This window comes from Peromyscus maniculatus, chromosome 2 (assembly GCF_049852395.1).
Source record: "Peromyscus maniculatus bairdii isolate BWxNUB_F1_BW_parent chromosome 2, HU_Pman_BW_mat_3.1, whole genome shotgun sequence".
Taxonomy (NCBI): domain Eukaryota; kingdom Metazoa; phylum Chordata; class Mammalia; order Rodentia; family Cricetidae; genus Peromyscus; species Peromyscus maniculatus.
Window position 1 is genome coordinate 166,728,910 of NC_134853.1, and position 25,170 is coordinate 166,754,079.

The 25,170-nt window shown below is 56.7% G+C and overlaps 1 protein-coding gene across 2 annotated transcripts; it reads right to left on the reverse strand.

Moving 5' to 3' along the window:
- Window positions 1-401: 401 nt before the first annotated feature.
- Window positions 402-25,055, reverse strand: Tmem201 (transmembrane protein 201). Of its 2 annotated transcripts, XM_006975214.4 has the most exons (11): window positions 24,835-25,055; window positions 18,605-18,725; window positions 17,810-18,004; window positions 16,971-17,147; window positions 15,198-15,547; window positions 14,523-14,726; window positions 9,467-9,699; window positions 4,740-4,811; window positions 3,932-4,225; window positions 3,161-3,298; window positions 402-2,190 (listed from the first exon to the last, which is right to left on the reverse strand). In XM_006975214.4, exons 1-11 carry the CDS (start codon window positions 24,945-24,947, stop codon window positions 2,093-2,095), a joined length of 1,995 nt encoding a protein of 664 aa, XP_006975276.2. In that variant the 5' UTR covers window positions 24,948-25,055; the 3' UTR covers window positions 402-2,092. The 2 variants fall into 2 exon arrangements, with proteins under 2 accessions (XP_006975276.2, XP_042128401.2); XM_042272467.2 differs by lacking the exons at window positions 402-2,190; window positions 3,161-3,298; window positions 3,932-4,225; window positions 4,740-4,811 and adding an exon at window positions 7,401-7,700.
- Between the last annotated feature and the right edge of the window lie 115 nt (window positions 25,056-25,170).

Consider the following 25,170-nt stretch of genomic DNA (forward strand, 5'->3'; position numbering starts at 1 on the left):
CCTTGGTCAGAGTTAATGGCTGTGTGGATTAGCATCGCAGGCCTGCTTTCAAGCTCCTGTCTTAATGCCCCTCCCTCAATGACAGACTGAACTGGAACTATAATCTGAATCAGCTTTTGGTCGGGATGCCTTTCCACAGCAACGGAAAGGACAGACGACCATCTCTCCAGCCTGAGCAGGGAGCGCTCGGTGACACACGTGCCTGCCCACACCATCATTTCCTGTGGGTCATCAGGCCTCGGGGTGCAGATCAGTAGAGGACAGCCTAGCTCACTCCTTCAAGAATCAGAACTCCATGGATTCTCTGTACCAACCCCCTACCTGGCACTGCCACCCTGGGCTGGGCGCCTTTCTCCCAGGGGGCTATTCCAGCAAATGAATAAAGACAACACAGCCTGGTATAAGTCAAAGGTTGGTATGTTTTTTTCTAAGGTTTTTTTTTTTTTTTTTGTAAAGAAAAATAACGTCATGTTTTATGTATGAGTCAAAACTTAAGTACAAGGCCCTCATGGGTGCACAGGGGGCCAGGCTGGCCTGCTGTGCTACTGGGAGGGGCCACAGCGTCTCCCTGGATGCTTTCAGGGCAGGAGACAGGATGCCGGGGAACAATTTGGTTTCATTAGGCAAGAAAACAAATGTTAAAACATGACACACCCACTATACAAATGTAGACCAAGAAGAGCCGCCTCCAAGCGGGACTTTTGGTGGCAGCTGGACTCATGGAGTCCTGACACTGTCCTGATTGCCCACATGCTGGAGTGTGAGACATCCAGGATGTCATCAAGAGCTCCTAGACAGGAGGCCAGGGCAGGCCTCCTTCCTTGTGATTAAAAAAAAAAAAGTACTAAAGCACCCCAAGCTTAAGAAATGACCTCCCTGGCAGGGGGAGCTGGAGGCAGATGTTTCAAAGCATACGCCTCACCTGGCAAAAAATGTGTAGAAAAATAAAGTTAAATTTTATCCCTGAATGTCAGTGAAGACCTTCCCTGCCCCATGCCCCTCCCCCACCACAAATCCCAAGCAGTGTAACACAAAGACACACGTATGTACACTCGCACACACATACACACATGTGCCTGGGGCCGAAGCCTGGGATGGGGAATGCGACTGACCCCCCCAGACACATGTGGCCCCACAGTATCCAAAGGGCCAGGGTTGGGCCAAGGTTCCTCCTCCTTCCTCACGGGACACATGTGCTCCAGAAGCCTGCACTGTCCTCAGCAGGGCAGTGGTTGGGCATGAAGCCGACTGAGGTGGCCTGGAGCCAGAGGTCACATGGGACACAGGTGGGGGCAGGACGTAGGAGAGCACAGCAGGGCCTCGGGGATGACGGAGGAAGGGGTCTGGGTGAGGGGCGGTCCAGTCTCATCTGGATTGTGCAGCTCACGTGGAACTGACAGACCAGGCAAGGCCTCTGGATGACGTGAGAGGGAGGCTTGGACAAATGGGCCAAGGTGGCTCTGGTGCTCAGGACAAGGAGCTACCTGCTGAGAGTCACCAGAAGTTGCCAAACAGGTATTGTGAGGCAGGAGTCGGGGGCGGGGGGCGGGGGGGGGGGCGATGACAAACACAGGCCCCCACCTGCTCAGCCCTGCCTGGAGCCCACAGTCAGGGGCAAGGTGGGCTCCAGGTGCCTGCTAGGAAGAGGCCTGCTCTCTGGAGTGGGCAGGTGTAAGGAGGAAGTGATTCAGGCTCCACATGCTTCTCCCAGGGGCCTTCTTCATGTGGGTTTTTGGCGGGGCTCTGAGGCAGACCCCTGGTGTCTGAGTCCAGAGGAAGATAGGACTCAGTGGGCAGCAGGGGGCACAGGCAGCCTGGCCTGCTGCAGCTGCAGCAGCACTGGTGCCCCTGGGGCTGGCAGATGTCAGGAACCCCTGGCTTCAGGGTCAGAGTGTCAGCACCAAACACAGCTGAGGTCTGCAGTCTGTCGTGGGGACAGCAGGTATCCTGAGGTCAGGGACTCAACCCCGGGGGGTCAAGGGCCCTGGTGTCAAGGCGGAGACAGAGCCCCTCAGGGAGGGAACTGCGCGGCAGTGGTGGGAGCAGCATGCACCTGGGCAGTGCCCTCCGGAAGGAAGGGCACTCAAGGTCGTCAGCGCAGGCTCTGGTACAGGTAGGCTGAGGTGAAGAGTGCATTGATGGCCAAGCTCACGGCCAGGAGGCCCCGGAGCAGAGAGGGACCAACACGAGCTGTAAGAAGACACGATCAGAAGCAGTGTGGCTGGCACCCCAATCCCCAGATGGGGTGCTCAGGCCTGCCCCAGCTGGCCAGGCCACAGCTAGTCTTCCCTCTAGCAAAGTCCTCCCTGCATATTGAACCTGGGACCCTCTGGGGGTACTGATTGGGGCCTTCCTGGGGGTACTGGTTGTTTGGGGGCCCTCCCAGGGTACTGGTTAGGCCTGCTTCTCTGAAGGCATTTCTTTTCAGAACCTGTGTAACAACATGGACTCTAGGTACCTGTGACTGTACCCAGGTAACAAAGGAGCAACCAAGATACTCATGTCACAAAGGAAGAAATCAGGGCTCATCGGGGTCTACCCTGCTCATCTCAGAGATTAAAAAGCAGACTCAGAGCTGGGAATGGTGGCACATGTCTATGATCCCAGCACTGGGGAGATAGAGGCAGTGGATAAGGAGATCAAAGGCTTTCTCAGCTTCATGAGTTCAAAGCCAGCCTGGGCTACAGGAGACCTTGCTCAACATAATAACCAAAAGTAGAATGAGGTCCCAGGTCTATTCACCATGGCCTCAAAGTCACCAGACCACACTTCAGATCTGATCCTGGAGCAGTACTGGTTCCCAGTCAGGAAACCTCACTTGCTGACCTGTGTGCCCATGTCCGGGAGGTTACCAGGATTCACTGATAGTCTCACACCCTGCCTGTCAGTAAGCCAGGACCAACCCAGGGGGCTGGTGGCACTCTGACCCAAACAGGAAGCCGTTAGAGTGCCCGGGCCCACAACCTGCTACCACATGGAGACTCCAGAGTCCTCCGTGTCTGCTCACAGGAGCCCTGGGCTACCCATGGCTACTAAACAGCTAGATGAACTAGTGGAGAGTTGTCACAGATGTGGCACTCTAGAAGGTTCTTGGTCACAGACACTAATCCCCAGAAAGGGAGCCTGGGATGGCTCACCCACCCTGGCTGGGGTCACAGACCTTTCCAGGGAGCCGTCTCCTCCGAGCACCCTTTGGTGGTGGTGTCCACCACGCACGTGGAGGACTGGGACGAGTCGTCCTCTTTCTTGATGGAGTGGCTGCTGCAGGCGCTGCCTCTCGCCAGCATCGATCTCACGTCTGCAGAAGGAAGAGTGACCCCGCTGTGCTCACAGGTCCACGCCAGGACACCCCGGCAGCTCCGCTTCAGTCCCAGGACGAGGTCCTCACAAGTCCCAAACTGAGCGGCAGAGGGCCACGGCCTTGTCTGAACCCCTGCTGCGGTCAGGGCAGCACTGAGTGCCGACTGGCACCAGCAAGTCCCACGGGGCAGTGAGGCTGAGGACCAGAGCGCTCCAGGGCCACGGACTGTCTGCCTATCCCCTCCTCTGGGCACCACTCAGCCTGTGGTCAAATCTACTCACATTTATAGACCCAAGAAAGCCAGACACCCCACGTCAAGGTCTCAAGTTTAAGAGAGTCCAATTAACTTTTAAAAATGCTTGGCAGAAAATGGAAGCACCCATGACAGGCACAGGCTGACAGTGCACTGTTAACAGGCTTCCCAGCCCTCAGTAAATGAGGACCCTGAAAGTCAAGAGGGAAGGGTAAAAGCACTCATCAGAGAGGGTTCAAGATCACCAGAGCCACACTGGGCAGTCTAGTGCCTAAGAGTGACTACAAACCCCACCACAGTACCAGATGACCTCGGGGATCAGCCAAGAGCTCCCATGGCAGTACCTACTGCACGCTTCAGGGGCCCCCCACACATACCCATGCTGTGCTTCGTGTCCCGCACGTGAGTCCTCTGGGCGAGCTGTGGAGGCTCAACCACGAGGCTGCCACTGGGCGGTGAGTGCTCTTCCGAGCTGCTGGGGGTACTGGGCGCTTCCCCGGGGGCTGAGAAGAGCAGCAGTCTCTGCCCTTTCAGGTTGAGCCGGGCAGGGCTGATGAGGGGCCGGCGGTGGCGCAGGGAGCCAGAGCTGGAGGCCATGGAGCTGGCCACGGAGGGTGCCGGGGAGGGGAGGGCGGAGGAGGGGAAGCCGCCTGACAGCAGAGAGAAGTAGTCTGCAGAGAGGGAGGGAGACGACAGTTACCACAGCAGGCAGGGACACGGGGCACCACACGGCCACACGGCCACCTGCACCTGGTGCTCCCCCCCCCCCCCCCCCCCCCCCGGCCATGAAGAAGGTAAGGTGCAGGCTGGGAAAGTGGGAAGCCCCACAGGAACCTGAGGAGGGAGGGGCCAGGGCCTCGCCGGGAACAGGGGGAGGGTTGGGATGTCCTAGAGCCCTGTATCTGACCTCCCTGGGCTGAGAGCTGATCTGAGGTCAGCTGGCCTGACTTGCTAGGGCTGCGGCTGGCACCTGACTACCTGTGAACATTGTGTGATAGTGTCTGACCCCACCTTCCCATCCCTACTTCCCATCAAGGAAACTTAAGACACATCCATGTTCGTCTCTTGCCCGGGGCTGGGGTCTGAACCTGGGTCCACTGCCCCCAGAGCTCACAGTTAGTCACCTCAGGGGCACCTGTTAACAGCTTTCCCGTCCCTTCTGCCAGCCCTCCTCCTCCTCCTCACCTGACAGAGAAACCTCCCCAGGTGGAGACACCCGAGATGGTGGGCGGCTCCCGCTGAACAGGTATCCTGAGTCTACACAGAAAGAGAAATGCAACATGGACAGACCTGAGGGTGACGGCCACCACCCTCTGTCCCCACATCCGGCCACACAGTACTACATGCTTTCATGAAAACAGGTACTGCCATCCAGGACACGTGGGAACTTTCCCACTTGGCCAATGAAGACACTTAAGTCTCCAGTGGGTCAGAGGAAGTAGCAGTGGCCACAGTCTCTGCTTCTTCAGTGTTGACCTTCTTTCCACACAACGCAATTAAAAAAAAAAAAAAATCAACCTTTATTTTTATTTTTATTTGTTCTTCGAGACAGGGTTTCTCTGTGTAGCTTTGCGCCTTTCCTGGGACTCACTTGGTAGTCCAGGCTGGCCTCAAACTCACAGAGATCCACCTGGCTCTGCCTCCCGAGTGCTGGGATTAAAGGCGTGCACCACCACCGCCTGGCCAACCTTCATTTTTAAAATGTAAGTACATGAGTGTCCACTGGCATGCATGTGCACTATATGAATGCAATGCCAACACAGACCAGAAGAGGGTGCTAGACCACCTGGAATTGGAGTTACCAATTATTGTCAACTGCCTTGTGGGTGCTGGGAATTGAACCTGGGTCCTCTGGAAGAGCAACCAATGCTATTAACCACTGAGCCATCTCTCCAACCCCAAGGCACCACTTTCCAGTCATCTTGAGTTCCACTATCCTTTCCCAGGGGTCGCCATAATTCTCAGTCCCAAATCACTGGACCTATGGGGAACCCAACACAGCCTCTTCCTAAATTAAGTACACCCTCAGGGCAGGGCCCTGTCTCACATCTCATGCTCTCCCAAATGCAGCTTCAAGCAGCTGAAGTGCCATGCTGATCCCTCTTCCCCTCTCGGCCAGGCCAGATGCCTGGGAAAGGGCTCTGCAACTCAAGTATGCCCATCAGAGTGCCCGCAAAGCAGATCTGTGGGAGCTGGGGAAGGGATCTCCGTGCAGTACAAGGGGCAGGATTTAGCGTCTGGCAGAGAAGCAGAAGCATGCAGAAGGAGAGAGAGAAAGAGGGAAAGACCGAAAGAAGGACAGATGGAAGGCAGGGAGGGAAAGACAGGAGGCCCACCTGGTGTCTGAGCTCTAGACCTGGTCTCCTGGTATGTGAACCATAGCAAGAACATGCTGAGGACCTACTCCTTTTGGAGACTGGGGTCCACCTATCACTCTTCCAGAGGGCATACATACCCTGGACCCAAAGAACTCTGCTGCCACCTCATGCCTCAGCAGAGAGACCTCCTGTCCCTAAGAGCAGGGAGCCCTGTAGCAAAGGCCAAACTGTCACTGGGACTGCTACCTTCCTCTCCCAAGGGGCTTGAGATAGAAGTCTGTCAACCATGCTGTTCTCAGTCAGTGCAACCTGGGGACCCAGGGCAGAGCTGTTGGCACTGCCCGCTGCCAGCCTGGGGCTGCAGAAGACACACGGGACACACTTCTCTACTGAGAAGGCAAGGAGCGAAACCTCTGTTGTTATCAGGACCCCCTCCTGATTACGACCAGCGGTCACTTCTGCAGAGGGTCCACTTTCGAGTGCCTGGCCAACTAGTCTGTTTCCTCTCACCAAAACCCCGCAACAACGGCCTCATTTTATTACTATTATTATATTACAGATGCCGGGGAGAACCCAGGGTCCTGTGTACCCTAGGCAAGTGTTCTATCTATCATTGAGCTGCACACCCAGTTTGAAACCAAGGCCCCAGCCCTGCACCCTGATGAGACTCAGGTGCATGCTAGCAGCAACCAGCTGACTTACAGGCTAATTCTTTAGTTTGCTGCATACAGTAAATCCTCATAATCTCCCCAGTGTACATGACTGGCCTATGTCAGACAGGGAAAAGAACACCACCCGGCAACACAACTGCTCACAGCTGGCAGGATCGCCCCCATTTTACCCCCTAGAGCAGCGGAGGGGAAGGGGCACACTGGCAGCTGGGTGGGTGGCAGGCAGAGCCTGGAGCTAGGTAAACAGGGTTAGGAGAATTGCTTCCCGCACAGGGCAAGGCCCGCCTCGCCTTGGTGTTGGCTATCCTGAAGCTGGAGTTACAGGAGGTGGGTGGTAAGCTGCAGGACATGGATGCTAGCCACAGACCCAGAGGCCTCTGCAAGAACAGTGCGCACTCTTAACCGCCTGGCCACTGCTCTCGCTTTTTGTTTTTATTACTTATTTATTTATTTAAAGACAAGAACCTGCTACATAGCCTGGGCTGGCCTTGAACTCTGAGGTTCCTCAGCCCCCCAAATGCTGAGATCACAGGCATGCATCACCAGGTTCGGTTTGGTTCTATTTTTTAAAGAACTAAGAAGCGGCACCCCCAAGACCTGCACCCCTCTTCCCCAACATTCATACAGGCTCTGGTAGGTCCTGCCACAGACGGTCCTGCAGGGGGAGGGCGGGCGGGCTCCCAACTTGTGACAAGAGTTCCTGAAAACACTCCCAGCGTCGGTCAGGTTTCCCTTCCAGGACCCCACACCACGGCTGTCCCTCACCGACAGCAGCGGCCTGTCAGCACCGTTAGCTGCGGCCTGCCTGCGGCCTCGAGCTTTGTGTAGTGCCTGACACTTGCTCTGATGAACGAGAGAGAGAGAGAGGCTGGCACTATTCTCTCAGAGGAACCTGGCTCACAGGGTCACCCACGCCTCCACACTAAGGACATTCCCATCTCTACCCACCCCTACTTCAAGGCCCCCGCTTAGCTCAAATGCTGTCTCCTGCAGTGTCCGGGTGTCTGTCAGGGTGAGAAGCAGCCTGCATTCAGGGGCCTGGCAGCCAGGCTCACAGCCAGCTCTCAATGGTAGGAGGACCTTGAGCGAGTCCTGGGGTTCTGACGAAGTTGTTGAGGGGTTAAGTGGGAGCCTGGCTACATGACCAAGCCCAGCTTCTACAGTTTAGGAAAGAAGAAAGGGGGTGAACCAAGACGTACCCACATTCTGCCTTGAAGCTCATTTAATACCCGCAGGCACAGGACACTTCTGAGATCGAGGCAGACTCAAGCAAGTAAGAATCGTCACTAACACACGTGGATTAAGCATGTTTAAAACTACATATGGGACTGGTGAGGTGGCTCAGTGGGCAGAAGCCGTATGGACAGGCTTGACGATCCGAGTTCAATTCCCAGATCCCACAGGTGGCAGCAGGGAGCTGACCTCATACGCATGATTTGGCACTTGTGCACGACACACACACACACCTCTACACACACACACACACCCCTACACACACACACACACCCCTACACACACACACACCCCTACACACACACACACCCCTACACACACACACACACCCCTACACACACACACACACACCCCTACACACACACACACCCCTACACACACACCTCTACACACACAAACACACACCTTTACACACACACCCCCTACATACACACACCTCTACACACACACACACCCCTACACACACACACACACCTTTACACACACACCCCCTCACACACACACACACATCCCTACATATACACACACACACACCTCTACACACACACACATACACCTACACACACACACACACCCCTACACACACACACACACACACACCCCTACACACACACACACACACCCCTACACACACACACCCCTACACACACACCCCTACACACACACCTCTACACACACAAACACACACCTTTACACACACCCCCCCTACATACACACACCTCTACACACACACACACACCCCTACACACACACACACCTCTACACACACAAACACACACCTTTACACACACACCCCCTCACACACACACACACACACACCTCTACACACACACACCTCTACACACACACACACACCTCTACATACACACACCTCTACACACACACACACACACACACACACACACACACACACACACACACACAATTTAAAAACAAAATGAAAAAACAAGATACCAACCGAGAAGATGTGACTAGGAAGGTGAGGGGCAAGACAAGAGTCCCTCCAGACAGGGCCAGGGCTTGGTCTTTTTAGGCTCCACAAGACAAGCAACAACAAATACAACCAACAGAAACAAAATCCTTGCCCTTCAGGCACACAGTTTTCCAGTAAGAAAGGTAGAAAATGACAAAACTCAGTGAGCAGTCATTTACTAAGACACAAGGGATACTTGTCACTCTGAGCACTTTTGGGGTGGGGACGGGGATGCGGACAGGGTCTCACGTAGCCCAAGCTGGTATCAAACTGGCTACGTAGCTGAAGGTGACTTTGAACTTCTGATCCTCGTAGCTTTGCCTTCAGAGTGCTGGAGTTACAGGTGTGCACTACCATGCTGGGTTTAGTAGTATTGGGGATTGAACCCAGGACCTTGTGACTGCTAGGCAATTACCCTACTGACTGAGCTATATCTCTGGTCCCTTTTTGAGCCCTTTAAATGTATCATTTCAAAAAACACAACCACTCAGGAGGGACACTCTCCTACAGGCCCATGTTTCCTACAGGAGGGAAACATGGGGAGGTGATCGGTTAATATGGTTGCTGAGAGGGCTCACCTGGGTCTGAGGCTGGCCCTGCCCATCTCCTTAGCCGGAGTTAAAAACAACTCTTTGGTATTGCCTCATCTTCCCCCCATAAGATGCCAGCTCAGTTGTCCCCAGCCTGATTCGGTCATCAATCCTTCCAAGGTCTTACCTGTCCTGGTCAGAGAAGGTATGGTTCCCAGTGAGAGGGCCCGGCTGAGGCGGCCCGGCAGTGAGGAGGGTGAGGCCCGACGGTGAGATCGGAACAGCTGCTGCTTGGTGAGAGGTAGGAAGCCGGGCGGGGTGGGGATGAACAGGGACGCTGGCGAGGATGTGATGCTTGGACAGGGCATGGCCAGGCTGGGGCTGGAGGGGAAAAGGCTGGCAGAGTCTCCTGAGAAGTACCTGCAAGGGCCCATGGGGCACAAAGAGGAGAGTGAGCCAGGAAGGTTCTGGAGATAGCCTCTGCACAATGGGGCCCGGCCGCTCCCAGGGTGTGAGGTGGGCCTGAGTCGGGGTCCCAGAGGAGGCGTGCGTTAGTTGAAGCAAAAGAGCAATTGTCCACTTATTAGGAGCAGGTGGCTGGGAGATGCCAGCAGGACCCACCCCACCCCACATGCCCCCTCCGACCCCTCAGGCTCACTGCAATCTACCTCTACTACGGGTCTCAGCATTAAAGTGACACTGTTACCCTGGCCAGCCTCATGCCAGCCTCATGCCAACCCTGGCCCTGAAGCAAACATTCCATGCCTAGACCAGGCTCTCAGCGAGGCTCAGTGGACCTGGGTTCCTCTGGCCACCTCCCACTCTTTGCCTAGAAGTTCCCAATGGAGCAGCAGGACTCAGTGATCTTTGGGCGGTGCCCAACTGGGCTGGGTGCTGCCACATCTCCCTGGGGCTGCCTCATGATGCTGCCTCCTGCAGCACAGGGGGAGATGGCCAGGCCTCGGACACCCAGAAAAGGCTCTTACAGTGTACACACCAAGCTCAATCTTAGAAAAGACCCCCAAACCCCCACCCAGCTGCCCGAAAGACAGGAGGTGACAGTGTCTCTTTAACCTGAGAACAGAACAGATCACACACCAGAACCTGACGTGGCCACAGGCCGGAAGGCCAACCATGCTTCTGATTAAGGCACCCGTTACGGGGAGGGCCGAGGCAGTTAATACATTAGTCTGCCATCTGGAAGGAGCTTCCGGTATCCAGCCTTACCTCGGTCCCAAGGGACAAATGAGCCCAGCAGACAATGTGCCGACGGATGGGCTGGCAGGGTCAGGCCTCATGGTGAGCAGGGGCCAAGGTACCCAGGCCGTCATGGCCGAGTGCTGGGGGAGGCTACTGCTAGCCAAGCTCCCCACCACCTCTTCCCCATTTCTCAGTTTTGTGAGAGCAGTGTATGTAGCCATATGGTGAATGCCCAGAGAGTCGGATGACCTTGCCAGTCTCTTGCATAGGACTGTGAAGCACCCGACTTTCCTTCCAGCTCAGTGTTTGGGAAACAGGAAAGCAGGGCACAGCAAACCTGCAGAGGCCATTCCTGGACGCCCCCTGACTTCTCTCCTCCTGAGGGCCGGCAGGAGCCCTACTCCTCACTCTAAGACTCTGAGGAACACCCAGTCTTAAGCAGAAAAGTTGACTTTTGTGGGATAGGGTTTACCTCAGTGGCAGAGTATTTGGTGTGTGTGTATGTGTGTGTGTGTGTGTGTGTGTGTGTGTGTGTGTGTGTGTGTGTATCTGGGTTTGATTTGCAGTACCCAAAACAAAAACAAAAACAACGCCCCCCCACTCCCAAAAATCAAAGTGCAGTTTATCTTTCCATTTCAGGATTACAACTGAGTCTGGAGGGACCTTAATGAACGGCCCAGGGGGGACACATTCAGGCTCTTTAGGGCCAGCAGAGGTGAGGCTGGAACCTGGGTATACACCTGACTGTGAATGAGCCCCCGTGGGAAAACACCGCCCTGCTGAGAATCTGGTGGAAGCTGTGGCAGGGAGTCGGTCAGTCAGCCTCAGAGCAGGTGCATAGGCATGGCCAAGTCCTTCCAGCAGGTGGCAGCAGGACCCTACATTAGGCCTCCTGGACCATTCTTGCCATAGCTAGGAGCCAAGGGTGACCCTGGAATAGGCAGCCCCCAAGGCTCAGCAAGCAGTGAGTGATGCAGTGCATGGAGAAGGTCCCAGCAGGCAGGAACCATGGTCTCCTGGCCCTGGAGGTCAGCACCAAAAGCTGACCTGGGCTTTGTTAGCATATCCCCGCTCTCTCCAGCTGGGCTTAACCCCAGGGCCATGCCCTGGTCAAGCCAGGGAGTCCTGGCCACTAAGCACAGGAAACTGCGTCCTGAAGCCTCTGACAATGTTAGCATTGTGAGAGAGGGCTTTGGAGGTCTGTTCCCTCTGGCTGTGACACAGTGGCATCAGCAGATGAGTGGACCCAAAGGTGGGAGCCTGGCAGGGATTCAGCTCTGCTCTGCCCTGGGCAGTCCCTGAGGTGGTGTCCTCTGCAAAGGATCCAACGCTTCTTTAGTGAGTGGTCCCTGAATGTCAGCATGCTCGAACCCAACGCTCTGAGTCTCCTGTTTCCTGGGAGCCCTGACTGTGAGAAGGGTCATCAGGCGGAGACTGGAACTCACTAATCCAACCCTGAGGGGAGCCTCAAGCCTTCCTCCTCCCAGCCCTAGAGTGTAGTTGCTCAAGCATCAGCTTATCCGCATGGGGAAAACACTGGGCAGCAAGACAAAGGCACAGCTGTGCCCTCCTCCATGTCCTCACCAGCTCCCCAACCTGCTCCCAACCCCAGACTCCTGTGTAAATGCGGTGCCCCTGAAATCCACCCACCTCCCACCTTGGCACAGAAGCCCTTCTGAAGAATCATGAAAGAAAAAAAGACGCGGTACCTGGTGCCAACCGGAATGAGCAGGACCCAGGAGGCATTTATTGAGAACACAGCATTCAAAACATGACGTCTATGGCCAGTGGTGGTTACAGTGTTAGGGTCACTAGACAATCAGTCACAATTCTACTAGACGACATGAGACTTGTTCCGGGTGCAGATAAAGGACACAGCAGGGTGGATGGGCTGGCCAGGGGACGGAGGAGCGTGGTCCTGGTGGTTTACCCCAGGACCAGTGTTACTGGAGAGTCTGCTGGGTCAGTAAGGGGACCCCAGACCCAGAGGTGAGTACAGCCGAGGCTCCCTTCATTTTTCAGGGATACAACCTGTATGTATCTGGGATGATCCCACTCTGACCAGGGCTGGCCTGGAGGCTGTCCCTATCAACAAGCCACAATCCAAGGGTGCCCACATCCCCTCAGCTTCTGCCAGCGACACCAGAACGTCCTGGCACTTTCTCAAACCAACAAAAGGACTATTAATGTTAATAAGTAACACAAAACTCTTTAAAACACCAGGAATCCTTGTTCCGCCATGTTTTCTACACCCACCAGAAGGCAGGAGCAACATGCTTAGCCGGGATCCTGGCTGGCCAGAGCTGGTTCTGTATATCATAAATAATTTAAATACACACACACACACACACACACACACACACACACACACACACACACACACCCTGCTTCTATCCAATGCCAAGATCGCAGAAATTAGCACCCTACTGTCAGCCTCTTTGAGAGTGAGGTCCACAATACACAAGAGGACGCACAATGGCCCCAGTACCTGCCCCATCTTTCTTCCTGCAGGACGGTTTCTTGGGAGAGAGACAGGCAGGCGTTCCCTTTTCTCTCAGGCAGTTGTGCCCCCAGGGTCAGCAGTAGCAGCCCCACATCTCAAACATGGCCTCACCCACACCTCTTCAGAGGGGGCCTTCCCCACCCTTCACCCAGAGCAAGCTGAGCCCTGCAATGCCAGAAAGAAGCCCCAGGCTTCTGACACTTCAGGCTCACCACCCCCGAAGCCCAGTAAGACAGGCTGCTGTCTGATTACAGAGGGTCAGAGGCAGAACGGCTCGAAGGACCCTCAAACGGGATGACCACAGTGGGGGCGGGGTGCCTCTCTCAGGCTCCCAATAGGGTTCCAAGAAGCCACCTCACAAAGACCCAGCAGCTGATGTGTGTCTGACGTGACACTCACTCATGTGTAATCTGCCTTTGCCCTCCGGGGCTCTGGTGCAGAGGTTGTCAAGGAGCCGCAGCTTAGCGGACAAGCGCTGGGAAGGACAGCTATGGAGGAAGCATGCAGCCCAATCAGGAGCCACCAGAGGGCAGCATGCCAAGTGGGTACAGCATCAGCCTATGCTCAGGATGGGCCTTGGACAATGACTTTTTACATGGCCATCCCCTTCACCTCACATGGCCCTCAAACCCACTGAGGTCAGCACCCCAGGGCCCTACGGAAGGACCCACTTCCTACTTCAGATGGTTAACCGAGGCTAAGGGACAGCCGGGGTTTGGTAGAACCATGCAGCTAGCAAGGGTCTGATCTGTGGCCCTTCCCCTAAGGTGGAGACTGCCTGAGAGGGGGGCTGAGACATGGGCCCTGCAGCTGCCCCAGAGAAACTGAGGGCAGAAGCCTTGGCACCCTCCACAAATTATTCCAAGGAAGCCACTGACACTAGAGAGGAACAAGGTGACAAGGACTTGTGTCACCAACACAAGTGTCCCCTTGGGTCTTAGATGTGCAGAGCAGCTCCTGATCTGGGATCATCGTCCTCCTGCCTGGTGGACTCCTGCTCACCACAACGAACTGTGCTCTCCACTGCCAGGGAAGGACCTGAGGGACCCCAAGTCTCAGGAAGGTCTTGAAACAGGGAACTGGGAATAGACGCAGAGAGGAAACAAGGGAAGTTCAAGGGCTGAGGGCCGGCTCTGCTCTAGTCCTAGCTCACCCTGCTGAGGCCATGGCCTGGTCACCCAGCCAGTGACAAATGACAAGAGTGTACGGCGGGCAGTCTGCGTCCTCACCTGGAGTCAGAGCCAGGGAGGAGCTGTGACCAGATGGAGTTCCTGGAGCTAGCGGGAGCCACGGGTCGGGAGCCACGGGTCGGAGGCACGTCCCCTGGGAGCTACGCATGTTTGGATCACTGGGGCCATGAAAGGGTCACAGTGGGGCAGAGGCGGCGGTGGCAATGGTGAGCGGCACCGGGGTGTGGGGGCTGGGTAGTGCCGGGAAGTCAACGGGACAACGGGGGTAAGTGCGAACTCAGGCTCTGCCGGGTGGGTCACGGTCCACCCCGTCCTCCTCCCCACCCTGCAGTCACTGCTGCTTCTCTGACCTTCGGGGCCGGAACCTCCGTGGGCCCGTCGCTTTCCTTGTAGCCACGGCTGCGGTGAAGCCCACCAGACAGCACAGGGAGGTGGCGCTCAGCTTGAGTGTGTCCAGCCAGCTGGGCGACGCAGCCTGCAGGTACTGCTCCGCCAGGTGCAGCCCCAGCAGCAAGGCCCAGAGACCCGTGGAGAAGGCATCAATCCGTCGGAGCCTGCTGGAGAAAGCAGGGTGAGCGTGTGCCCGGTGGTCCCGCCCCCTCCTGCCCCGCACCCCATGCACACTGGGTCCAGATCAGAAGAGGACACAGTGGGGCCAGCGGAAGGACTCAGGGCTGCCTGCGCTAGGCAAGCCGGTGATCCTACACCCATCGCCTGGCCTGGGAACCGAGGCAGGAGACTGCCCTCACTTGGGTTCCCACAGCACAGGAGCAGGCGGCTTCTGTTACTCTGATTTTAGAGATTTTGAGGTGACTGGCTGCAGCGGAGAACAAGTGGCGGACAGAGTCTCTGTCCTCTGCAGTCCTGCGCTGTCCTCCTGACCCCAGAGAACTTGGACAGGCTTGTCTAGCTGCACGGAGCTGGGTCCAGAGCAGGGGACCACAAGGCCTCCCCCCCCCCCCCCCCCCCCGCCCTCCCCCCGGCAGCAGTGTGCCGACCTCTGCCCACCCGGCCTCAGAACGCACCTGACGCGGCCAGCCAGCAGCATGGCCAGCAGGCAGGTGAGCAGACCCACCGCCACGATGCTCGTCTGGTGGCTCTGTCCAAAGGCCCAGGCCTCGTGCAGCTTCTCTGTGGTGTGCTCCGGCAACAGGCCCAGCAGCTGCTGCCAGCCCTCGGCCTGAGAAGTGGTGTTGTCTGAGGCAGCAGAGCTGTTGCCCCCAGGAGGGAGGGCCGGGGGCAGGGCAGCCCCTGGGGTGAAGGGCTCGCTGGGGCCATACAGTGTAGTGGACAGTAAGAAGGCACAGGCCAGGAAGGCCAGGGCACGGAGCAGGATGACCTGGAAGGGGGCCTTCATTGCCGACGAACTGAAGCTCTGAGGGAGGGAGAGATGGGTCAGTGAGAAGCCAGAGAGCCACCAATGGCCACCCCATGCCCACCATGGGGGATGCTGGCCAGGGCCCTGTTTTTAAGCCCTTACTTTGATGCTCAGGCCATTGCTGCCCCATCCTAGTCCAGGCTCTTGCCTCACTATGGCGAGTTCTACTTGTTCTTTAGAGAAACCCTTTTGACACACTGGTGACGTTACTCTTCCAAATTTTTCAATCACTGTCACGTTTTCATCAAAAATCCCTATTAGCTGAGTGGTGGTGGTGCACGCCTTTAATTCCAGCACTTGGGAGGCATAGCCAGGTGGATCTCTGAGTTCGAGGCTAGCCTGATCTACAAAGCGAGATACAGGACAGGCATCAAAAACTACGCAGAGAAACCCTGTCTCAAAAAACCAAAATAAGGGGCTGGAGAGATGGCTCAGAGGTTAAGAGCACCAACTGTTCTTCCAGAGGTCCTGAGTTCAATTCCCAGCAATCACATGGTGGCTCACTACCATCTGCAATACGATCTGGCACCCTCTTCTGTATACATAATAAATAAATAAATCTTAAAAATAAATAAATAAATAAACAAATCAATCAATCAATAAATCCCTATTACCCTTAACTAGAACTCGACTATATGTGCAGATACTTCTGGATAAAATAAAAGTGCAATTAAGATTTCTGCTAAGAAGTTACTCAGGTTAGAAACCAGAAAGCTAGAATAAGAACCAAGCACCTGAGGACAGGGGCTGCCCGTCCTATTGTGCAGACCCAGGCCAGCAGGGACAGAAGCAGCATGGCCCAGTGGTCAGCGGCCAGCTCCATCGTGGAAAGAACAGTGGACGCAGACGCCCACCACATCTCCAACAGGGTGGAGGAGTTTCCTTGTGGGCAGGTCTCACCACAATGCACATGCTACTGACTCTGTCACCTTCTGCAGACGACAAGCCCCCGCCCCCCCACTAGCCACAGTCCCTCCTGATGTATCCCCGCTGTTTAAAACCCAGGTGCCTGCTTGCACGCGGACAAAACCAGAGTTAATTTTAGCCACACCTTCTCGGGTCTGCCCTGTACTGTTTGTTGTGTGTCACGCGTGCAGCCCCGTGCTTGGTTCGCACAGCTGCGACCAGGAGCCACGGGGCCGAATGTGCCAAGAGGCTGACAGGGGGGGAAGAATGCAACAGTGTCTAGAAGGTGGAGAGGTCAGCAGGGCAACCTCGAACCCAGGGTAAGGTGTGGGAGAGCCACATTGAGATCCTAGTCACTCCTGTCAGGAGGAACTGACCACACCGGGGGCCACCAGGCAGCTGTTTCTCAGGCATGGGGTCTTGGCACGCTACGCCATGTCTCAGTCGCTAGGGCCCAGCTCACAGGGCATCTTCCCACACAGACTCAACACCCAAATGCGCCATGGCCTCAGACCTGTCCATGGGCCTGGTCAACCTCCCGACGCCGGAACTGGTGGCTGAGGAGCAGGGCGCGCAGCTGGCGGTTCTGGTGTTTGATGTAGTACTCCACAGCTGCCTGGCAGGGGCGGCACAGCTTGTACATCTGCTCCAGGTGGTGGCGGTACACCTCAATCTCCTCATCATACCGGCCCTGCAGGTAGGGTAGAGGGTCTGTGTTACACGGACAGACGCCCCGTTCCCTGCCCCCTCAGAGACGCAGCAAGGTCCAGCCAGTGCATCAGTGGGAATGGCTGTTGATCTCTTGTTGGGGCAAACAGGAAAGTCACCTGGTGTCAATCTTTCTCTCATGGCCTCATGGTAAAAAACATTAAAATTGTATTTGTTCATTTATTTAGTGTGTGTATGTGAGCGTGTGGAGGTTAGCGGGTAATTTATGGGAGTCCGTTCTCTCCATCCACTGGAGCACTCCAGGAACCGAACTCAGCAGTAAACGTCTTTGTCCCCTGAGCCATCTTGACGGCTCTCCCTCGTGGTCTCCTGGCTCATTCCTGATTTCCCCTCTCTTTCCTAGGCATCTTTCTCCCAGGATGCCATGCTTGGCACGACAGACTAGCGAACGAGACCAGGGTGTAGCCCCTGAAACTGCAGCTGGAGCCCAAGGCCTCCACCTCCCTCTGCTCAGGGACAAACCCTTCTTGCCTGACAGGCCCTGGTTTCCATGGTGTTCTCCAGTGGTCACAAGAGCACACCGAGCACAGCCTGGCTCCAGCTGGGAAGGAAGCCACGCACGCTGGGATGTGGGGGAGCAGGAGGTGAACTGCTATCTGGCTCTCCTCGCCTGGGCACGCTCACCTCCTCACGGGGTGTGAAGGCCGCCAGCTGCTTGATCTTGGTGGTCTGGTGATGGCTGCACCTCCGGCAGAGCAGGACCTGGCTGCTCACCCACTGCTGCGGCTGGGCAGGGTCGCGGGGACTGGGCACGCTGCTCACCACGTGGTTCAGGTGTTCCAGGTACTGTGCGGGGATCGGCTTGTTGTAGTCTCCGTTCTGGGGAAGGGAGGGAGCCCCTGGTCAGTGGGGAAATGAGTCAGACCACTCAGGGACGGTCCGAGGTTTCCCACAAACCTACTCTGGCTTTCTTTACACAAAAGAGCAGCAGCATTCCTTCTGATGGTGTCTCACGTGGAACTCTAAAAATATAGGTGCCGAGAAGCCACCCAGCCTGTGCATCAGGGCAGGCCTGGGGTGCTGCTCGCCCATGTACTTCACCCTGGCTTTGTCCTTAAGAACCACACACTCTGAGAACTGAGCCTGTGGGCAGGCTGTCTGTCTTACAAAGTTTCAGTAAAAGCTACACTCGGACACACACAGACTATGGTGGCTGGGCAGCCAAAGCCGTGACGGAGGACAAACCACCCATGAAGCCGAAGACTTAGTGTCTGCAGCAACTGGGCTGCAGACCTGTTTGGCTCTCCACTCGGACCCCGATCTTGCCACCTGTTGTGGTGACAGGACAAGTGGCCACAGCTCCCTGCACCTGCTCTTCCTCCTTAGAGGGAGACGCGGTGGCAGGACCAGTGAGGAGACTGGCTCGAGGCCGGCTCAGAGGCAGCTCAGCACGCCCACCCGCCCACCCGCCAGCCCCACCTCTTGGAAGCCGTTGTACTGCTCGCAGTGGGGACAGTCCCAGCAGTTCCGGTTCCCATAGGGCACCAGCGTGTCCTGGTTGCAGAACCAGCAGTTGACCACCGTATGCGTTGGCTTCACCCTGTGGACCAAGGACAAGAGTCAAGACCTTGGTGAAACGTGAGACCATCCAAGAGCACCGAGTGGCATCCGAGGTGGAGATGAAGGCCCCGCCAAAGGAGGACGTCATGGTGGAGGGAGGGGGACTCTCAGATGCTGTGCTCCCCCAGGATGATAATGACTGACAAAATACTCTCAGGAGGCAGCTGGAGACTCACCGGCTCTGTAGGCTCCTGAGTACCCACCTGGGAGCCCAGGGCCGCCAGACCCCAATGTTCCAGGTCTCAGACATTAGGGTGGTGGGATGGCACAGGACCAGGGCTAGATAGCCAATGGGCCAAGATGGTTAGATGAAGCTCAGGACCCCTCGTCCCATGAGGTCTGCTCCTAGGGTGCAGAAGTCATGTTTCCAGAGTTCTAAGACTGAAGGGAGCTTTCTGTCCTTCCCAGAAAAAAATCCCTCCAAGGAGGCCAAGGGGTGGGGACTGGTGACAGGGGCAGTGACAAGTCACAGCTGCTCAGCAGGCCCAGCCTTCTGGGTGAAGGGGGGGGGGCGGGGCCCACAGCGCTTTGGCTGGCCACACACTGGGTTAACAGGTGGGGCCTGCAGGATAATCCTGGCGGACACTGGGGGTCTGGGCAGCACACACGGAGGTCACACAGCGAGCGCCCAGCAGAGCCAGGCCCAGGATCCAGAAACAATGCTGGCGAAGGGCAGCAGCTGTGTATTCGGACCTTGTGCTCTTGCCCTGTCTGTCTCGCTCAGGGGTACTGCTGAGACCTGGGGAGAGTGAGGCACCTCACACAGATGGCCTGGCTCCTCACAGCGTGATTCTCTGACCTTAGCATCCTGAAGGAGGAGGGCCGGATCCCTGGCTATGGATCCCTGGCTATGGACGCACGCACGTATGTGTGTCCCCGGGAGGTCCCCATCTGACAAACTCCGCATGTAAGCCATGCTGTAAAGTGGCCCGGGCCCAGCACCAGCTGCTTCTGGATGTCACAAGAATGCAATGAGAAGAACGAGGAGCTTTGTGATGGAGGAAAGGCCCTCTAGTCAGGAGCCCAGCAGGAAGAACAGCCTTGGCAGTGGGGCTGTAGTTCCTGAGGCAGCACACACTGCCCGGCAGCAGCTCCACCCCCTCCCACCCACTGGGGCAGGTTAAGGAAGGTATCCTGGCAGCTGGGGTAAGAAGACCCCTCTCACAGGGGCTTGCTCTTGGGGAGCTCTGAGCAGTGTTCGAGCCTAGTCAATGTCAATAACTGACAGGGGCACAGGATGGTGAGGCTGGGGCTCTCTAGCAGCCCCGCCTCACACTTCCTTCTACCTCAGTTCAGGCCCCACCCCTCCAGATGGGAAGGAGTGCTGGAGAGATGGCTCAGCAGTTAAGACCGCTCACTTAGTACTCTTGCTGAGGACCCCAGTCTCCATCCCAGGACCCACTTCCGGTGGCTCACAACCCCTTCCAACTCCAGCTTCAGGGGATCTGATGCCTCTGGCCTCAACACCTCCACAGGCACCTGCATTTACACACACACACACACACACACACACACACACACAAAGCCAGCACAGGGCCACCAGGAAAACCTGAAGACAGTGCATCGGGCAGAGTAACCCGTGCCCTGGTCTCCGGTCACTCTACCTCCTAGAAGCTCCGTTTAATCCCTCATTTTTCAAATGGGTTGCTCAGACCTTGCCCCGGAGACTGTTGCTAGTCCTGGTACTTGACAACGTTCCTGGCCCCCGAGTGGAAAGAGCAATGCAGAACCCTTGCGGCACAGTTGTGGCTGGAGGTTTGGAAATGTGTTCTGCTGGGATGCCCGTGTGTTTGGCATTCCCGGGCAATTAAGCACTTAGTTTGTGGTAATTTGTACATCTTTTATAGGCCTCTTTATAATTATGCATGAGGCATAGCTCATAGCTGGTACTTAGGCAGTGTGACCTCTCATCTGCCCCTGAGTCTGAGACAACACACTCACCTGCCTCTGGGGTTCCTTAGCTCTGTCCTATCTGACGGGAAAGGTCAATTTCTGGGCTTGCTTTGGGTACCAAAGACAGACAAGCAGGGACTGTGGCTCCGGCCTGACGAGTCTGCCAGGAAGCCCCTCCCACCCAGGAAGCCATCATTTCCACTATGGGTCTCCAGCTCTGTTGCTAGGGAAATGGCTCCTGGCCTCTGGAAAAAGCCTGGTGTGGAAGTGGAAGGCGGGGGATTCACCTTCCCTAAAGTCAGAGGCTAATCTCTGCCGGGGGGTGGGGGGGGGAGATCCTGCAAGGGACTGAGTGTTCTCTATGGCGAAAGCAACCACTGTTCACCTCGGCTCGGTGAGATCTCTACACCACAAGCTATCCTTCAGAGACAGCCCCGAAAGGTATGTGGGCACGGGGTGGCTGGCCAGAATCTCAGACCCGCCAGCACCAACCAGCGCTGCCCCTCATGTACCAGAGGGTGGGTGAGCACGAAAACTGTCCCGGCAGCCACTCTACAGGTCCTACACCGCCCCAGGGCACACCAGGCAGTTCTGGCCTCAGAACTCACCCAGTTTTTGTTGAGGGTCCCCTCAAGTTTCCCTCGCAAACTCCTCGGACCACTTTTCTTCCTCAAGCCAACAACGGCGATTCTGTGATGAATCACATTTGGGGGAGCAGGTGGGGATGATGAGACGGAATGTCCCTTTAACACAGGAAGGAAGGTGGCCTGGCAGAGGCAGCATCTCAGCTAAGGCCAGGCCAGACTCATACTGCCGTGGGTGGGTGGGGGGCCTGGAAACCATTTCCCAGCTGATCACCTTGACACTTAACTCTTGGGATGCCAGAGGGAACCTGAAGGAACCATGGTGGATGGACGGATCCCTATAGAAGGGGACAGGGGAACTACATGCCTGGCATCCTCTCCAGGGGCTTGGAACACACACAGGGGAACACGGACATGTGCCTCTGGTGATGTCTTCTCCGTCAGCCCAGGACATTCAGGTAGAGCCACACTCTGCCCCCACACCTCAGCACAGATGCACTGCTCAGGAACCAGTCAGGGCCCGAGCTATGTCACACAGAAGACACTGAATGGAGCTCAGTTGTCCTGAGGTGCTCTGAGTCTGTGGGGGGCCAGTGTGCCCATCTAAGGGGCCTGCGAGAGCCAGGCTTGGACCTCAGGGTCCAAGGAAAGCTCAGCTTCACAGGATGTGCCTTCTCTGCTCTTCCAAGTGTGACCTCACCGAATAGGAAGAGTCCAAGGAGGGACATCCTGGGCTTCAATAGTAGCAGCAGTACTAACTGCAACTCTCCACACCCTGGACCAAGAAGGTCCAGATCTCCCGTCCCATCTCAAGCAATGTCACTGACAACAGCAGAGACCCCCAAACTGATCCCTTGGGGACAGACACATCACCCACTCAGTTCAAGTACCATTCAAGGCTTTCCGAGACACATGAGCAATATGCACTGCCTGGATCGGGATACAAGAAGAAGAACGACAATTCACAGAGTAGTTGGCAACAGATGCCACAGGATGGGCTAGCCAACATGCAGGGTACATGCTGTCACTCACAAACAGGTGCCCTCAGCAGGAGAGGGTCACAGGAAATGTTCACATAAAGTGGCGTCCACTCAGCTGGAGTGGGCGGCTCAGAAGAGTGAGTGCTGCGCTGAGTCCAGACACAGGACTAACTGTCAGAGGGTCCTGAAAGCCAGGGCAGGCTCTGCTGTACATCCGAGGCACGTATCCATCTACACATGCTGCGTGCCCATCTCCATAAACCCCGGCAGACGCCACGGCCGTGCAAGCAGGACAGTGCTGGGTGCTGAGATGCACTCGCAAGGGCCGAATCCCAAGTACATTACGCAAAGGGATAAGACGTCTGAGCAGCAGCATGAAGAGCTGTGGCACAGGACGAGGGACGTGGGACGTCTACCCCAGAACTCCAGGCACAGAGAGGCGGCTCGGCTGGTAGCGCAGTGTGGGTGGGACGGCTCTTCCACTTAAGCTGGGAGATAAAGGGCCGTCCTCGAGGCTTTGTTTCCCCAGCTGTAAAATGGGTGAGATGGTAGTGCCTGCCTACTGGAGCTGCTATCTGATGGCAGGTACTCATTGCTTGTCACCTGTCACCTGGGCAGGAATGGCAGCTGCTCTCATCATTAACAGTGACCAGGACAAGAAAACTCAATGGGTAAGGAAGCAGGGTGGCCGGATTTGGGCTCTAGTGGACTTCCCAGCAACCACTTTGGCCAATTGTGTGTGTGTGTGTGTGTGTGTGTGTGTGTGTGTGTGTGTGTGTGTGTGTATGTGTTTTTTTGGTTCTTCGAGACAGAGTTCCTCTGTGTAGTGTCGGTGCCTTTCCTGGATCTCACTCTGTAGCCCAGGCTGGCCTTGAACTCACAGGGATCCGCCTGGCTCTGCCTCCCAAGTGCTGGGATTAAAGGCGTGCACCACCACCGCCTGGCTGTGCATGTTTTTGAGACAGGGTTTCTCTGTATAGTAGTCTTGGCTGTCCTGGAACTCACTTTGTAGACCAGGCTGGCATTGAATTCAGAGATCTGCCTGCGCCTGCCTCTGGGATTAAAGAGTGCCACCACGTACAGCCACAGTTTAGGCAGTTTTAAAACTGAGGAAGGACTGACCTGAACAGAGCTAATGAGACACTTTCTTCCCATGGCCCCCCAGGGCCACAGTCCTGCCCCTGCACAGTCCTGCCCCTGCTCTCTCTCTCTCTCTACTTAGTTGCAAGCACCCACGCCACCCAGGGGCCTTCCGAAAACAACTCCTTGTAGGCCTTCCTCCTGCTTATTCAAGCCCCATTCCCCGCCACAGCACTGCCCTCCAGGGAAGGGGAGAGCTGCAGCCTCTTGCTAGGCCAGTCTTGCTTCAGAACTGTGAGTGGTCAATTTACCTCCTGATGAAACCAGAGCTCACGAAGACTCCGTGCAGCACCATGCCTTGACCAATGTGCAGCAGTCAAGCTCTCCCCTTGACAGTCTGGTGTGAGCAGGAAGGGGCATTGGCTCCCCCTGCATCTCACCCAGGCCTCAGGTTCCTGTCTCTGGCAGAAGGAAGGGGTGACAGACAGGCAGTGACCCAGTCCTTGCCAGTCAGTCCCACTCTGCTCTTCTGGCCACATGCCCTATCCTGGGCTGGTAGAGGCATCGGCACCAGGAGCCTGGGCTCTGGACAAGCTCTGCTTGGGACAGAACAGACTGCCCAGGCTCCCTGGGTAGGTAAAAAGGGGCCCCCCTGACTTCCAAGAACCGGGTGAGAACAAGTTGAGAAGCTTGGGTTGAGATCCCTCGAGTCTGGCACGCTCCTCCAGACACAGCTGACTTCCACTCCCCCCTCCTCAGAAGGCCCCTGTGACTCACCTACCTCTAACACCTATGCCCGTCATCCACCTCAGGAGAGAAGGAAGGCGACCCATCAGCCAGGCTGACAGGAGTTCAAACCACAGCTCTGCACATCCCTGGCTGTCCCCAAGAGGCTCCATAAAGCCGTATATGTTCCTGTCCTCCGGAAATGTGACCAGGTGGCTAGTCCTTCACCATGCTTCAGAAGCTATTCCATTTTGGGGTCTGACCACGGAGGCGGATGGCCAAGGCCAGCTTTGGGTACTGGGGTCCCCGTGATCTCTAAGCCATGGCAGGGCAGAGTACTGCCCCCAAACCCATCCCCGACAGGTGTCCAAGGAGTACAGCGTTCCTCGCCTTTGGGTAGACAAGTTCCCTAAATGTGTGGCGTGCAGGCTTCTGCCTCAAGCCGCTCCTGTTCACACGTGCCTCCCCTAAGCATTAAGCTCGAAGGCTTCTCCGGAGGAAGCTTCCGTGAGGAGTGTTACTGCCATCGCATGCGGACCACCAAGTGCCAGCTCTCATCGCCCTAACCGATGGGCTGCAGAGGCCCAGCAGGGCAGTACGGCCAGGGGCTCAGGCCTCCCAGGGGCTGAGCAAGCAGAGAGCCCCCTCCCCCAGCCACGCTCGGAGGCTGCTTCCCGACGAGGTCTTTAGGGGGTGAGGGGAGGGAGGAGGGGCAGAAAGGGTCTCGCGCATTCGCAAGCAGGCCTGGACCGCAGCTGAGACTCCGCCGTGGCCTCGCGGGGGCGGGGCGGCGGCCCGGGCCGCGTGCAGCGGGACGCGCACTCACCTCCGCGCGATCCGGTAGATCAGCACGCCGGCGGCGGCGCACGCCGTGATCCCCAGGCCCCCCGCCAGGCCGGCGGTGGGGTAGCTGGCCAGCAGCGCGCTCACTCCCTCCATGGCTCCCGGGCGGGGTCGGTGGGTCGGGGGCGCGGGCCGCAGAAGGGATTCCCGGCGGCCCGCGCGCTCCTGCTTGCGCCGTGACCTTCGCCGCTTTGTAGCCGGCGCGGGCCCGCCCCTTGACTCGGCGCGCTCCCGCCGTGCAGCCAATCGCAGCTCGGGGCGAGCCTGAATGGGCGGGGCGCGGCGGAAACGCTCGGCGCCGGCTCGGAAGCGCCCTCCA